At 44.1% G+C, this 17,071-nt stretch overlaps 2 protein-coding genes across 2 annotated transcripts in view; one reads left to right on the top strand and one right to left on the bottom strand.

Moving 5' to 3' along the window:
• Positions 1-13,871, bottom strand: part of IPO11 (importin 11) — a 703,238-nt gene extending 689,367 nt beyond the window's left edge. The window contains exons 1-2 of the mRNA XM_077462617.1: positions 13,737-13,871; positions 5,327-5,471 (exon numbers count right to left, since the gene is read on the bottom strand). Of these exons, the coding sequence (XP_077318743.1) occupies positions 5,327-5,464 (138 nt within the window). The 5' untranslated portion in view covers positions 5,465-5,471; positions 13,737-13,871. The remainder of the gene's footprint in view (positions 1-5,326; positions 5,472-13,736) is intronic.
• The window catches only part of DIMT1 (DIM1 rRNA methyltransferase and ribosome maturation factor), a 31,669-nt gene continuing 28,407 nt past the window's right edge, over positions 13,810-17,071 (top strand). The window contains exon 1 of the mRNA XM_077462619.1: positions 13,810-13,948. Within this exon, the coding sequence (XP_077318745.1) occupies positions 13,891-13,948 (58 nt within the window). The 5' untranslated portion in view covers positions 13,810-13,890. The remainder of the gene's footprint in view (positions 13,949-17,071) is intronic.

The following is a 17,071-nucleotide window of genomic DNA, read 5'->3' as shown; positions in this document are numbered from 1 at the left end:
AAAATAATTGTACAATGAACCCAATCGTCCTCAATTTCCCCCTGCCACAAATCTGCAAATTCCGGCAAATGTCCTTCCACCTGGCGTGGGAATGCTTTTCATTGATAGAGAGGCTCAGAACCCGAGTTTGCTGGCTTAGAGGACCAGGCCTTTTCACGGTATTGAGACATAACAGCACCAGCCACAGAAAATGATGCCTTCAGCAATGTTCCAACCTTTTATCAGTCAGATCCTTAACCACTTCAGCCCCGGAAGAATTTACCCCCTTCCTGACCAGAGCACTTTTTGAGATTCGGCACTGTGTCGCTTTAACTGACAATTGCACGGTCCTGCAACGCGGCTCCCAAACAAAATTGACATCCTTTTTTTTCCCCCACAAATAGAGCTTTCTTTTGGTGGCATTTGATCACCCCTGCGGTTTTTATTTTTTGTGCTATAAAACAAAAATAGAGCGACAATTTTGAGAAAAAAAAAATAAAAAAAACCCATTATTTTTTACTTTTTGCTATAATAAATATCACCTTACCTTATTGGTAACTCAGACAGCATGCGATTTTTTTATTTATGTGATTTTCTATTTATGAGTAGTAAGCGATTTATTGCATTAGCACAGGAGAGCGCCGTAACTACCCCTTGGTCTTTCTATAATAAATATCGCCCAAAAATATATAAAACACCTCAGTTTAGGCCGATATGTATTCTTCTACATATTTTTGGTAATAAAAAATAAATAAATAAATAAAATAAAAAAATCGCAATAAGCGATTATTGATTGGTTTGCGCAAAAGTTATAGCATTTACAAAATAAGGGATAGTTTTATGGCATTTTTATACATTTTTTATTTTTTTAATGGCGGTGATCAGTGATTTTTATCGTGACTGCGAAATTATGGCAGACACAGCGGACATTTTTGGGACCATTTTCATTTATACAGCAATCAGTGCTATACAAAAGAAATGATTCCTGTTTAAATGACACTGGCAGTAAAGAGGTTAACCACTAGGTGGCAGTGTAGGGGTTAAGTGTATCCTAGGGGCATATTGCTAACTGGGGAGCGTGGCTTTGTTTTACACAGCACTGATCTCTGCTTCAATCACGGGGAGCAGAGATCAGTGTCACTGTTGCTAGGCAGAACAGAGAGATGCTTGTTTACTTTAGCATCTCCCCGTTCTTCCTCTCCGTGAGGCGATCACGGAGCTTCCCGAGGGCACGCGCGCCCCCATCGCCTCTTAAAGGGCAAAGTACAGGTACGCGATTCTGGTTGTACGTGTCCTGCTGACATACATAGGCGTGAGGCGGTCAGGAAGCGGTTAACGAATTAAACATCATCCACTCATCCATCCATGTCAAATTCTTGTTAACCACCTCAGCATTGGAAGGTTTTTTACTTATTAGCACTGCACTACTTTTACTGGTAATTGCACGGTCATGCAACACTGAACCAAAATTAAATTTATAAACATTTTTTCACACAAATATAGATTTCTTTTAGTGGCATTTGATCACCACTGGGTTTTTTCTATTGTATAAACAAAACAAAGTTTTAGAAAAAAAAAATACATTATTTTCTACTTTCTGATAGAAGGCATATCCAAAAAAAGAAAAATAATCGAATCTCTTCATAAATTTAGGCCACAATGTATTCTGCTACACGTTTTGGGTAAGAAAGAAATAAAAATATCCCAAAAAAAGGTATATTGATTGGTTTGCGTGAAAGTTATAGTGCCTACAAACCATGGTATATATACACACTAGAATTTGTATTTATTTTATACTAGCAATGCTGGTAATGAGTGACATAGTGGGACTGTGATGCAGCGGACTATCAGACACTAACTGATGCTGGGTGGGAACTGATTGACACGGACATCACCAGTGACACTAATGCAGCGATCAGTGATAATACTATACACTGTCAACTGTACTGATGATGCTGGCTGGAAAGGGGTTAAAGCGTTTGTTACCCCAACACATATTGCTATGTGCCTGACATGTACTAGTATGAGAAATTGTCCTGTTCTTTGTATTGCTTCCTTTATGTGAAATTCCTGGTGTTCTTGCCAGCCCCCTTGCTTTCCTATTAAAAACTGACCACACTAAGCAGGAGAACACAGCATGGTCAGTTCTCTAGCTGTGCTGTGAACTTATCCCTTTGGTTCTTATCCCTGCTTTACAGGTGTAAGAAACAGAGAAACTGTTCACTCTGTACAGAGCCCTGCGTTTGTTTGTGGTGATTGGACAGTGCCGATTAGCAGGTCCCAGCCATGAACCATTGGACGATTGTGATTTAACCCAGTTTCACACTGAGCTGCAGGAATGAACTCGCACAATTTCCCTCCTGCATGTCAGTGCCAATTTCAGCTGTGATTTCACAGACATAGATGTCAATGGAGATTGCACCCTGAAAAAAAAAAAATCGCAAAAAAAAAAAAAAAAAAAGGTGCAGAAACTACTTTTTGAAATTGGTGCGGCATCGCAAATGCAGCGTCACACCGATTAGGATGGTGCCATTGCCACCAATTTGACATGTCTAATCGCACCAATGTGAACCTGGGCTTACATGTTGTTCTGCACCAGCAAACACACACTACAGTGTGAACCTAGCCCAAATGCACAATTTTAGCATGCAGGAAGCTGTTAGTTTTAATTGCAGTGCACTGTGGAGAGGGGACAGTGCGATGCACATTTCACGCGCACTTTATTTATGTCTTTTGAAGAGCAGCACGGTGCTCTGTACTGTACTGTAGGACACTTGGGTGTACTGTGGTAAAATGCTACACGTCTGCATTTTACCATAGCCCATCACACATCTCAGTTCTGTTGCAGTGTGCAACTGGAAACACGGCATACAATTATTTATTAGGTGAGCTAGAGGTGGCTGGTGTTTAACCCTTTCACTGCCAGAGCCGTTTGTGGGTTTTTTTGCACGCGTTTAAAAAATAATTTTAGTCCTGAAGATTATACAAAACCCCAAATCAGTATATATTTTCTGAAAGCAGACATCTTAGAGAATAAAATAGTGGTAGTTCCAATTTTTATGTGAAACAATATTAGCGCAAAGGTCTAGGAAATGCAAAATTTCTGTAAAATATACACTAAAATTAATTTTAGGACACACAAAACGGAATAACCCAATTTTTTTGTAAAATATAAAAAACAAAGTTGCATCGAATAGATAGATACCCAACATGTCACACCTTAAGTTTGCATGCCCCCGTGAAATGTCAAAAAACTTCAGTACCCTATATTTTCCATAGGTGACACTTATAGGTCATCAGTTTAGCATTACGGAAGAGGTGTGGTGCTAGAAATATTGCTCTTACTCCAGCCTGCACATCAATATGCAACATGTGTATCGCATTCAACGCTTTCCTGCGTAAGAGCGCCCAACATGTGCGTTTATGTTCGTAGTGTGTGTATGTAGGGGGTGGGGGTGTTGTGTGCTTGGGTGTAATTGTCATTTTTTATCATTTCAAATTATTATGATTTTTTTATTTTTATTTTTTACTTGATTTTTTTTTTCATTATATAGGGTACCAAAAGTCCCCTATGTGATGATTTTATGGTGACAGGTTCTCTTTAATGAAACATCCAGGGTCCTTGGAGGTCTCCCTTGTGTTACACTGAATGTAATGAATAGCAGATCGCATTGCATTATATTCTTTCCCAGCCATGCTGGGCGAGGACACTGAAAGTCGGCCCAGGAAGTGATGTCAAACACGTCGATTATTGGGTCAGCAACAAAAAGGGAGCATAGTCACCTGCTATGTTGGTCCTGGGCCCATAGATGGGCAAGCAGAGCCCAGGATACATGGGGGGGGGGGGGGGCGCCATTGCCGGGGGTGTGTGAAAGTAATCGGGTGGTAGCGCAATGCAAACGAATGCTTCCACCCGACAGGCAGATTTATACACAGTCCCGGTGGCTACAACCAACCTAAAGATATTGCACTGCAGATGAACCCTACAGCCTTTGACTCGCATGTGATCACTATGTCAGAGCTGGCATGTTCAGAAAACCAAACAAATAGGGGGGAATTCAATAAAGCTGCTGCATCACTTTTCTGGCATTAATCCCTCCTATTAATGCATTGTGCCAAACTCATGAAGCATATGTGGCACTTTTGGTTTTTACAGCGACTGGTGCTACAAATTCAGGCAGTTCTTAAATACTCCACTTTTACATTGTGGCGGACTGAATACATCAAAATCTAAATAAAATACAGGCAGTTCGTATCTTAAGAAAGTGGAGTTAAATTAAGACCAATTCTCTTTTGGTGTACAGAGAGAGATTCTGGGGCAAACAGATTTTGCTAAAGGGTCTTGTGCGCATTCTAAAAGTGCTGCAGTGTGTGCCAAATTCAAGTACAAGTTCTAGACAGGTACACGAATTTTGGACACACCGAGCACATACCTACAGGGGTCACAACTGTGACCCGGCCCTCCTGTACGCCTTTATAGGAGGAGCAGAGGGGCAGCTGCATATAGAGGAACTGATCTCTCCATTTTCCTGCTGGAGGGAGAGGAGGAGAGGCAGGCATTTGGCAGCTACAGGAGGAAAATGGAGAGATCAGTTTCTCTATATACAGCTGCCCCTACCATTCCTCCTATTTAGCTTCTTTCTGCTGCCCCCCCCGTGTACTCTTCTGGCTCCCTCCTCCCTCATCCCCCTCATGCTGCAGGGGATCTGTCAGGATGGAAAGCGGGGCAGGGGCTGGTAAATTACTTCCTTTTCTGAATGGAGAGTCAGTGATCCATACTGATCACTGAGTCTTTTCATTCATAGCTGAAACATAGTAAACTGTGTTCACTATGCTTCAGTTCACGAATGAACAGAAAGCTCTGTAAAAGAGCTGTTCCTGTCCATTCATTCTGCACAGGGCTGTATCCTCAATCTCCTATCGCTTTCTCAAAGGGGAAAAATCAGAGGCTTGTTTAGACCTCTGATATCTCACCAACGCCCTCCAATGGGGATCAAAAAAATATATATATTTTTTTTAATTATAATAAAAAAATTAAAAAATAAATGTATAAATTGAAAAAAATAAATGAAAGTAAAATGAAACTACTGACATCAGTGGCAGAACTACAAGGGTCACAAAGGTTGCACTTATGACCGGGCCCTGGTGCTGCACCACCAGTCTCAAAGTTAAGGGCCCAAGTTGGGGGGGGAGGGGGAAGGTCCTTCATGGTTTCTTGCACCGAGGCCCTAAAGGTTCTAGCTACACACAGTGCACTACTTTTAAAATGCATGCAAGACACTCTTGGAAAAATCTGTCTGCACCAGTCTTTATGTATTCTAAGGATAATATGTAAGGAAGGTCTCACCAGCAGGACACTGTAAAAGCCAGGCTGTGTCTCCCACTGCTTGAGTTGCTCTTCAGCCGGTTTCAGTACCGCGGAATCTTGGCTAGCTGCTTGTGTTAAGACCTGCAACACAACGGTGCTGGCACTGTTCAGATCCATAGGGAACCTGCACAAAATAATACAAAAATCACATCAGCAAACAGCCTGATCAGCTTCACTATGAAAATGTTAAAAAGAAAATCAATCAGCACTGAACACAATAAAATAAATATAAAATAGTGAAAAAAAATATATTATTGCAGCTAGAATACTATAGGTCAAAATACCAAATCCCACACTACAAAGTAAAAAAGTAACATTACAGCGCAAATAAACATAAAAAAAAATGAAATCAATCCATCAATATAGTGCATATACAAATACAAAAGTCTATAAGTGAAAAAAGAAAACAGGTGAATTGTCAAGAAGAGTCCGCTTGTGCAGTGTGTCTTCAATCAACAAAACAGGTGCTGATGTGATCCCTTCACCAAAGAGCAAGATTGACTCTCACCTCAAATAATGGACCCCTGATAAATCAGACAGGTCAAAAATGCATGTTCCCATCAAGGGTTAATCACAGCAATCAGCAAACGTAACGGAAGTGCTCCAAAGATAAATCCCTTTTCATGTCCTCAAACCAATATGATTCCACATAGAAGCATAAAAAACAAAATCTAGTGCTCTCCGTTTGTAACGAATTTATTAAAAAAGAAGCAGGAATAAAAATGGTACACTCACATTTTTATGCACTGATCTCCAGTGCCGAGTAATGGGCATAAACACAGATACACTGATCCGTGCATGGATGCTGGATTGTAACAGCTTGCGGATGACGTCACGGCTTAGGTCACGTGGTCCGTACGCGTTGCGTCCCCGAAAGTAGGCGGGACTTCATCAGCGGCGACGGCGTGACGTCGGGCAACCGCTTTTAAGCTAGCACACTGATAATTGGCCAATAAGAAAGAAAATTGTGCGCAAGTCAGCTACCCAGGGACAGACACATCAAGCGTGACCCCGGAAGCCAGATCCACGCACAATGAATTTCAAGAGAGAGAGGAAATATAAAACAACAAGAAAAACCTTATGTTGGAAAATGTTTGTAGTAATATAATATTTTTAGAAACATTTCTTAATTATTATATATATAATTTTTGCTATTTTTTGTATTTAAATCGCTCCATTTGAGGGCAGCTGGTGTAGTGTATGTTTATCACTACTGAATATCACGATCCATGTGTGCCCCTCTGGTTTTTTCCAACATAAGGTTTTTCTTGTTATTTTATATTTCCTCTCTCTCTTGAAATTCATTGTGCGTGGATCTGGCTTCCGGGGTCACGCTTGATGTGTCTGTCCCTGGGTAGCTGACTTGCGCACAATGTTCTTTCTTATTGGCCAATTATCAGTGTGCTAGCTTAAAAGCGGTTGCCCGACGTCACGACGTCGCCGCTGATGAAGTCCCGCCTACTTTCGGGGACGCAACACGTACGGACCACGTGACCTAAGCCGTAACGTCATGCGCAAGCTGTTACACTGATCCGTGCATGGATGCTGGATTGTATCTGTGTTTATGCCCATTACTCAGCACTGGAGATCAGTGCATAAAAATGTGAGTGTACCATTTTTATTCCTGCTTCTTTTTTAATAAATTCGTTACAAACGGAGAGCACTAGATTTTGTTTTTTATGCTTCTATGTGGAATCATATTGGTTTGAGGACATGAAAAGGGATTTATCTTTGGAGCACTTCCGTTACGTTTGCTGATTGCTGTGATTAACCCTTGATGGGAACATGCATTTTTGACCTGTCTGATTTATCAGGGGTCCATTATTTGAGGTGAGAGTCAATCTTGCTCTTTGGTGAAGGGATCACATCAGCACCTGTTTTGTTGATTGAAGACACACTGCACAAGCGGACTCTTCTTGACAATTCACCTGTTTTCTTTTTTCACTTATAGACTTTTGTATTTGTATATGCACTATATTGATGGATTGATTTCATTTTTTTTTTATGTTTATTTGCGCTGTAATGTTACTTTTCACTATGAAAATGGACCATTAAAAGGATAGTTCACATTTACAAAAAAACTGCCTGTGCAGGTAAGGGATGTTTGTAGATTAAAGCAAACTGTGCAGCTCTAACTAAAGATGAATAATACCCTCAACTATAGGTGTAGACCATTTACATACCTTATGAAGCCTGACTGGAATACTCCCAGGACGTTACTAAGTGAGGCCTAGTCATCACCGCTCACCTCCACCATTAAGGATGAGCTCAAGCGTGTTCGCAAACAGCAGTGCAGAGCCTGCCAGGAAGTCTGCACAGCGCTAATCACAGGCAGTAAGACATTTCCCAATCTCTGCAGCCAAGCATCGGGACAATGTCCCACTGCCTGTGATTAGCGCTCCGGCTACCTGGCGAGCTCTGCACGTGCAGTTAGTGAACATGCCTGAGCTCATCCTTATCCACCATCACAGCAGTGAGCTCTCTGATTCAAACTCCCTCACATACTCTCTCTCCCCTGATGCAGTAGCTCTGAGCTCAGCATTGGGGGAGCTCACTCCTGTGATGGTGGAGGCGAGCTGTGACAACTAGGCCTCACTTAGCAACGTCCTGGGAGTATTCCAGTCAGGCTTCATATGGTATGTAAATGGCCTACACCTGAAGCAAAGGCTTTATTCAACTTTAGACAGAGCTGCACAGTTTGTTGTCATCTACAGATGCCCCTTATCTGCATAGGCAGTTTTGTGGTAAAGGTGAACTATCCCTTTAAACACTTGAAGACCAGGCCTTTCCTGGCACTGTTTACAAGTTTAAATCAGTATTTTCAATATTAACCCCCAAACATTAAATATATTTTTTTTTAGCAGAGACCCTATAGAATAAAATTGCGATTGTTGCAATTTTTTTTATGTCACACGGTATTTGCACAGTAGTTTTTCAAACGCAATATTTTGGGGGGAAAAAAAAAAAAAAACTTTAGTAAAGCTGGCCATACACCTATAGATTATCTGCAGATTTTCTATGGTTAGATGGAAAAAGTGCAACAGATTTCCCCATGTTCGCTAAACTGTGTGGATGGAGGAATCTCCCACTTTTTCCATCTAACCATAGAAAATCTGCAGATAATCTATAGGTGTATGGCCAGCTTTAGACTTAACGGTGATGGTATTTCTACAAGCCTATCAGGACAGCACCTTGGAGAGAGCATAGCTCCACCTCCTAACAGGCCCAAGGACAGGTACACTTCTTTAATAGCCTGTTTTAACCATCTTCCTAGGGTACTTTTGGAAGCTTTATCCCCTTTGTGACTTCCTTCCATTAGGACAAAAAGCGAAGAGGACTTTCTGAGATTCTTTGTTACTTTCTAATACTTTAGGCATTAACTTCTGATGTCCAGAGTATGGAAGGCTTCTTCTGACTAAGAGGGCATGGGACATAAAGTAGGGAGTATGATCTGTGTGCAGCGAAAAAGCAAAGACACCTTAGCTAGGAAGGCTGGATCTGTCCTCAGCGCTATCCTGTCCAGGACACGTCTCATACAGGGCTCCTTGATTGATAATGCCTGTATTTCACTGATCCTAATTGAAGATGCCATTGCAAGCAGGAGAATTGTTTTGAGTGTTAGGAATCTTAAAGATGCCTCTTCTAGAGGTTCGAAGGGTGAATTAGTAAGTCCCTGAAGAACCAAAGATAAATCCCACTTGGGAAATTAATAAGCGGCCTAGGCCTAATTTTTTTTCATAGCCTTAAAAAAAAAAAATGATATATATATATATATATATATATATATATATATATATATATATATATATATATATATATATATATATATATATATATATATATATATATATATATAAGGGCTCCCTTGACATGTTTTTTTTCCAAAGAAACTGATAATGCAGCTACCTGCATCTTGAGAGTACTTGCTGCTAACCCTTTCTCCATTCCTTCCTGGAGAAATTCTAAAACTGAAATAATGCTAAGTGAATTAAAGTTCTTGGAAGACAAGGTATTGTAATACTTCCAGACTTTGCAGTAAATAGCCGTGATGATCTTCTTCCTACTTGCTAGAAGGGTGTTGATAAGTTTTTCTGATAGCCCCCTTATCCTTAGAATTTCTTCTTTAGAAACCAGGCTGTTGGATTGAGGTACGCTGGATCTGGATGGAGAATCTGACCCTGACAGAAAGTCATCCCTGATTGGTAATCTTAAGGGAGGTTTTGCTAAGAGATTCAATAGGGTTGAGAACGAGGGTCTCTTTGGCCAATAGGGAGCAATTAGGATCAGATCTGTGGACTCTTCTGAACTTTGTCAACACTCTTGGTATTAGCTGAAACAGGGCGGGGGTGCTAGTCTAATTTTTGAGCCAATGCGTCCACTCCAATCGCTTGTTCTTGTCTATAGAGAGAGAAGGCGGCTGATGTTTTTGTATTTATTTGGTTTGCAAAGAGGTCCACCTGAGGAAGGTCCCAACTCTCAGTGATCATCTCGAATAAATCTTGGTTTAATGACCATACCGCCTCTCTTACTTCCCCCTTCTGCTGAGAAGGCCTGCTAGGGTGTTTTCCGTGCCTTTCAGATGGACTCCGGACAGCAAGGCCAAATTGTCCTTTGCCCAACTCAGTATTTGATGAGCTACTTCCATCAGGGTCTTTCTCCTTGTGCTTTGTTAGGTATAATACTGTCATGTTGTCTGACAACACCTGTACATACTGTTCTTTTAGGGCCTGCTGGAAGAATAGGAGGCTTAGATTGATAGCCTTTAACTCCTTCCAATTTGAGGACCTTCTTGCCTCTGGCTTGGACCAAACTCCCTGTGTGGTCTGCTCTTCGAGGTGAGCTCCCCACCCCAATGCACTGGCATCCGTCTTTACTCTCTGCGTTACTGGATAAGTCCAGGGGAGTCCTCTTGGTCACTCCAACACCAAAGTGATCTTTTTTGCCCTTGTTCCCAGTTTGAACTTAACTGAAGGTGCCAAATCTCTCCCCCCCCCCCCCCCAAATTGACTGCTAGTCGCAGGAACTTCTTCGATATAGCTATAATTGGTATATGAAGATAAGCATCCATCAGGTTGATGGATGCCATGTAACAGTTGGGGGTAGGTACATTTTTCACAAAGAAAATCATGTCTATCCGGAACCTTTTATACTTTATAGATTGATTCTTATCCTGAAGATTCTGAACCAGACAACATTTCCCAGATTGTTTCTTGATCATGAAAATGTGGGAGTAAAAACCCCTTCTTTCTTGGTCCTTTGGACTTGGGAGATAACACCCTGTTGCATCAGTTCTCTCAGAAGAGACATCATTGCCAGGGCTTTTTCCTGATCCCTCGGAAGGTTTGTAATGTAAAACCGGCTTGGGGGTGTCTGAAAATTCTAGCTGATATCCTTGACCGATTAGATTCAGAACAAACTGGCTTTTTGTTGCTTTTTCCCAACCTGGCAGGAAGGCCTGCAGCCTCCCGCCTACTGGTAGATGATTGGGCTTGCTGAAAAGGACGAAAATTCTTCCTTTGCTGCACCACTTTCTTTTTCTGCAGCAAAGCTTTCCTTTTATCCACCGTTCTATCAAGGACGGTCTCTAATTCTGGTCCAAACATCAGATCTCCTGTAAAAGGAACCCTGCACAACTTTACCTTTGAAGCAGAGTCCCCTGACCAGGTCTTAAGCCAAACAGCCCTCCTGGCTGAATTAACTAGGGGTGAAGACCTGGCCGACATTATGATGTTTTCCACCGGGGCTTCTGCCATGTATTTGACTTAAAAGGGTAGGGAAGGACTCTAGCAAATCTTTCCCAGAGGTGCCTGCTACCACATGACCTTTAAGTTGTTCCAGCTAGCATTCCATGTTTCTGGCTACACTGTATCGGCCATCGCTGGCTTTAGATTAGAGTCCCAGGCTCTCTTTAACAGTGCATCTGCTCTTTTGTCCATGGCATCTTTAAGTATGCCCATGTCCTCAAATGCTAGATCAGTCTGTCTAGACACTTGGGAAAAGGCGGCATCAATTTTCGGTCTTTTATTCCACACCAATGCTCCATCCGCCTCAAAAGGAAACCTCCTTAGGTGATGTTTTAAATGCCTTTACAGGTTACCTGTTTAGAGTTACAGAGGAGGTCTAGTGATAGAATTATTCCTCTCACTCTAGCAATCGAGGCGATACCTCACGTGTGGTGTGAACACAGTTTATATATGCATGCACTTCTGAGCATGGAGGGATGGGGGCGCTTTAAGTGTTCTTTATTTTTACACTGTCCCTTTATTTTTTTTTTATCACTTTTATTCCTATTTCAAGGAATGTAAACATTGCTTGTAATATAAATAAGGATGGCAGGTTACCTTTTTGGAGTAATCTGGGGCCAAAAAGACCCCAAATCTCTTCTTTACCTTTAAAAGCAAAAGATAAAAAGGTTTTTTTTTTTTTTTTAGATCTTGATCTTTAGATGTTTTTTGAGTGTACACAGGGATGGGGGGCAGTGTAGGGACACATGGAGTGTACACGGGGATGGGGAGTGGCAGTGTAAGGACACACACATGGATGGGGGGGGCAGTGTAGGGACACATGGAGTGTACACAGGGATGGAGGGGGGCAGTGTAGGGACACAGGGAGTGTACACAGGGATGGCGGGGGGCAGTGTAGGGACACAGGGAGTGTACACAGGGATGGCGGGGGGCAGTGTAGGGACACAGGGAGTGTACACAGGGATGGCGGGGGGCAGTGTAGGGACACAGGGAGTGTACACAGGGATGGCGGGGGGCAGTGTAGGGACACAGGGAGTGTACACAGGGATGGCGGGGGGCAGTGTAGGGACACAGGGAGTGTACACAGGGATGGCGGGGGGCAGTGTAGGGACACAGGGAGTGTACACAGGGATGGCGGGGGGCAGTATAGGGACACAGGGAGTGTACACAGGGATGGAGGGGGGCAGTGTAGGGACACAGGGAGTGTACACAGGGATGGCGGGGGGCAGTATAGGGACACAGGGAGTGTACACAGGGATGGAGGGGGGCAGTGTAGGGACACAGGGAGTGTACACAGGGATGGCGGGGGGCAGTGTAGGGACACAGGGAGTGTACACAGGGATGGCGGGGGGCAGTATAGGGACACAGGGAGTGTACACAGGGATGGAGGGGGGCAGTGTAGGGACACAGGGAGTGTACACAGGGATGGAGGGGGGCAGTGTAGGGACACAGGGATGGAGGGGCAGTGTAGGGACACATGGAGTGCACACAGGGATGGGGGGGCAGTGTAGGGACACATGGAGTGCACACAGGGATGGGGGGGCAGTGTAGGGACACATGGAGTGCACACAGGGATGGGGGGGCAGTGTAGGGACACATGGAGTGCACACAGGGATGGGGGGGCAGTGTAGGGACACATGGAGTGCACACAGGGATGGGGGGGCAGTGTAGGGACACATGGAGTGCACACAGGGATGGGGGGCAGTGTAGGGACACATGGAGTGCACACAGGGATGGGGGGGGGCACACAGGGATGGGGGGGCAGTGTAGGGACACATGGAGTGCGCACAGGGATGGGGGGGTAGTGTAGGGACACATGGAGGGCACACAGGGATGGGGGGTAGTGTAGGGACACATGGAGGGCACACAGGGATGGGGGGTAGTGTAGGGACACATGGAGTGCACACAGGGATGGGGGGGGTAGTGTAGGGACACATGGAGTGCACACAGGGATGGGGGGGTAGTGTAGGGACACATGGAGTGCACACAGGGATGGGGGTGTAGTGTAGGGACACATGGAGTGCACACAGGGATGGGGGGGTAGTGTAGGGACACATGGAGTGCACACAGGGATGGGGGGGTAGTGTAGGGACACATGGAGTGCACACAGGGATGGGGGGGTAGTGTAGGGACACATGGAGTGCACACAGGGATGGGGGGGTAGTGTAGGGACACATGGAGTGCACACAGGGATGGGGGGGTAGTGTAGGGACACATGGAGTGCACACAGGGATGGGGGGGTAGTGTAGGGACACATGGAGTGCACACAGGGATGGGGGGGTAGTGTAGTGACACATGGAGTGCACACAGGGATGGGAGGGCAGTGTAGGGACACATGGAGTGCACACAGGGATGGGAGGGCAGTGTAGGGACACATGGAGTGCACACAGGGATGGGAGGGCAGTGTAGGGACACATGGAGTGCACACAGGGATGGGAGGGCAGTGTAGGGACACATGGAGTGCACACAGGGATGGGGGGCAGTGTAGGGACACATGGATTGGACACATGGCCTGGTTGGGCTCTATGTTGGTCACTCCTTGCCCCTGTCTCTCTTTACCCCCTCCCCCCAGGCCTGCCCCTGCCCTTGCCCTGTCCCTGCCCTGCTCCATGCAGACATTGCTCCCTCTAACACTCTGCACTCACCTAACCAGCTTCTCCGATACAATCTTCTCTGGAAGTAAAGGACTACCAATCCCGGCATGCTCCTACTCTGGCGCTGGTAGTGACGTCACATGAGTGCGCCTCTCAGGCTGGTGGCACGTTGTCGGTGATCGGTCCGGGAGGGTGAGGCGTCATCATGCCGAAAGTGAGAGCGGAGAAGAAGAGCCGGACACACCGGGAGGTCCGGAGTCAGGGTGAGTGATAGGCGGAGGGCTCAGCTCCCTGTATATCCGATTACTTGGCATCCATTAGTATGGAGAGGGCTGGGTCCTCTGTCAGGTTATTGGTGATGTGTGGCATGGTGGAGATTTCTCCTCACTTCCGGTCTGCATGGGAAATCATTGTAAATCTCTCCGATGACCAGGATGTCATTGTTCTCTGTCACTTTCTTAGTGACAACAACTTCTTCTGCTCTTCTATTGGTGTCACAGGAAGTATCTGCGTCCCCCAGGGTCTGCGCCCCGCCGCGCCCCCCAGGGTCTGCGCCATCTCTCTTGCAATAACACATCTACAGTATTTAAGAGCTAGCATTTTTAGAAACCTACTGATATTGCCTCTAATAGGTTTAATTTAACCAAATCTATTGTTCCAGTTGAAGCTGATTGGAGAAAAGCAAATGTAGCACCAATATTTAAAAAGGGCCCAATATAGATCCCTGGGAATTACAGACCAGTTAGCCTAACATCAATAGTATGTAAACTCTTGGAGGGGATGATAAGGGACTATATACAAGATTTTAGTAATGAGAACGGTATCATTAGCAGTAATCAGCATGGATTTGTGAAGAATAGTTCTTGCTAAACCAATCTTTTAACCATCTATGAGGAGGTGAGTTGCCAGCTAGATAAAGGAAGGCCCGTAGATGTGGTGTATCTGGATTTTGCAAAAGCATTTGACACAGTTCCCCATAAACATTTACGGTTCGTTGGCATGGACCATAGGGTGAGTACATGGATTGAAATCTGGCTACAAGGGCGAGTTCAGAGGGTGGTGATAAATGGGGAGTACTCGGAATGGTCAGGGGTGGGTAGTGGGGTCCCCCAGGGTTCTGTGCTGGGACCAATCCTATTTAATTTGTTCATAAACGACCAGGAGGATGGGGTAAACAGTTCAATCTCTGTATTTGCGGACGATACTAAGCTAAACAGGGCAAAAACGTCTCCGCGGATGTGGAAACCTTGCAAAAAGATCTGAACAAATTAATGGGGTGGGCAAATACATGGCAAATGTAGAAACATGTAAAATAATGCATTTGGGTGGCAAAAATGTGAATGCAATCTATAATTCTCCCGCTCCACAAGACTCTGGTCTGGCTGCCCCTGGGGTATGCTGTCCAGTTCTGGGCACCAGTTCTCAGGAAGGATGTACTGGAAATGGAGCGAGTACAAAGAAGGGCAACAAAGCTAATAAAGGGTCTGCATGATATTAGTTATGAGGAAAGGTTGCGGCCACTGAACTTATTCTTTCTGGAGAAGAGACGCTTGAGAGGGGATATGATTTCAATTAGGGGTGCAACGGATCGTCACTGATCCGTGATCCGAACGGGTCACCCCGCTCGGATCGGCACATGCCGCGCTCCGCGGTCTCGGCCTTAGGAAAGGCTGCGGCTTCGGCCTAGCTCCGAAGCGGCAGCCATCTTTCTACACCCAGGCTGTTTACACTGATCGCTCCGGGGGTCATGTCATGACGCCGGTTCCTCTCTCCCCTCTCTGTACTAACCTGTACAGTGGAGGGGAGAGATCCTGAGATGGAAGCAGCCATCCCTCCATACCCTGCCAATACTCTGCAATACCCCAATACCCTGCAATACCCTAGCCATACCCTGCCAGCCAATACTCTGCGATAATCAGCCGTGCCCAGCCATGCTCAGCCGTACCCAGCCATACTCAGCCAATATTACAGTGGGGGAGATTGTGGATATTACAGTGGGCACTATATGGTGGTGGAATTTTCACAGGTTTTTGCTAATTAAATTATTATTTGCTGATCCGAAAAATGATCCGATCCGTCACTCTGATCCAAGGAACGATCCGATCCGTGAGTTTTTTGATCCGTTGCACCCCTAATTTCAATATACAAATACCATACTGGTGACCCCCACATTAGGGATAAAACTTTTTCTCAAAAGGGAGTGTAACAAGACACTAGGGCTGAAACAACGAATCGATTATGAAATTAATCGATTACTTTTTTCATAATCGATTAATCTGGCAGTAACGTAATGGGTTAAAAAAAACTAAAATGAGCCCTTTATAATACAAAAAGAGCAAATTATCGCTACTGTAAATATTACTTTCACTGTTCTACAGTAAAAAAATGAACCCCTTACAGTAATGATTATCTGCTTTTTCTACTATAAAGGGCTCATTTACGTTTTTTTAACCCCATTATGTTACTAAACGTAGAAAAAAGAACAAAAGAGCTGCGCCAAATAATATATAAATCAAAAAAATATAAAAAATCAAAGGAACAATTTATGAAGAAAAGTCCATGAAAACTTTGTTATCCAAGAAAAGAAAACGATCGCACCACAGTGATTCCACACTTCCTTATCGCTAAAGTGTCCCACCACCGACAAAACAGTGCGCTTACCAGATGGTAAAAGCACAAGGAGCGTTTAAAGTACCAAGTCACCGGCAGCTCCTCGCTTCCACCGAACACTTTATCCTTAATCCCTCAGGAACGAACGATCCATACACTGTAGCCGCTCCACAATCTCATAAGTAACCCAGGTACATGTTCGTAATATAAAAAGAAAAAGAAGCCTCCCATAGTGTAAAAAACTTCAATGCTTTTTTAATTAATAGAAATACACTTACATAAAAACGAACGTTTTTCACATGTAAAATCAAGCCGGCCGGAAAAAACGAGAGCCCGTCCTCCTCTCGTAACACGCGGTGACGTCACAGCGTGCCCTCCCATACGCGTTCCGCTGTGACGTCACCACGTGTTACGAGATCTGCAGAAACAGATCAAAAGCAAACTGCATAGGTGTGCACCGAGCCTTATGCTGGTCACACAGATCAATTTTCGGATGAGAATATTCAGACAAAAAATCTTTGTACATTCGCTGAATGAAAGAATTTTGTTTGAAATTGTTTTTAAAATGAGTGTAATATCTGAACGAAAACCACATACAATGTGTGAAAATGCCTTTGAAGTTTTCTATTATTTCGACATTTTCCCATCACTGTGGTTGAAAATGAACATCAATTTGACCCACTTTCTTCTTTTTTTTTTTTTTTTTTAAGGTTATTAACAGATTAATCGATTAATCGAAACAATAATCGACCAACTAATCGATTATGAAAATAATC

The sequence above is a fragment of the Lithobates pipiens genome, unplaced genomic scaffold (assembly GCF_037356315.1).
Source record: "Lithobates pipiens isolate NorthernLeopardFrog02 unplaced genomic scaffold, aLitPip1_a1.2 Scaffold_3, whole genome shotgun sequence".
Classification (NCBI taxonomy): domain Eukaryota; kingdom Metazoa; phylum Chordata; class Amphibia; order Anura; family Ranidae; genus Lithobates; species Lithobates pipiens.
Note: the sequence above shows the minus strand (reverse complement) of the source record. Positions and strands in the feature narration are given on the sequence as shown.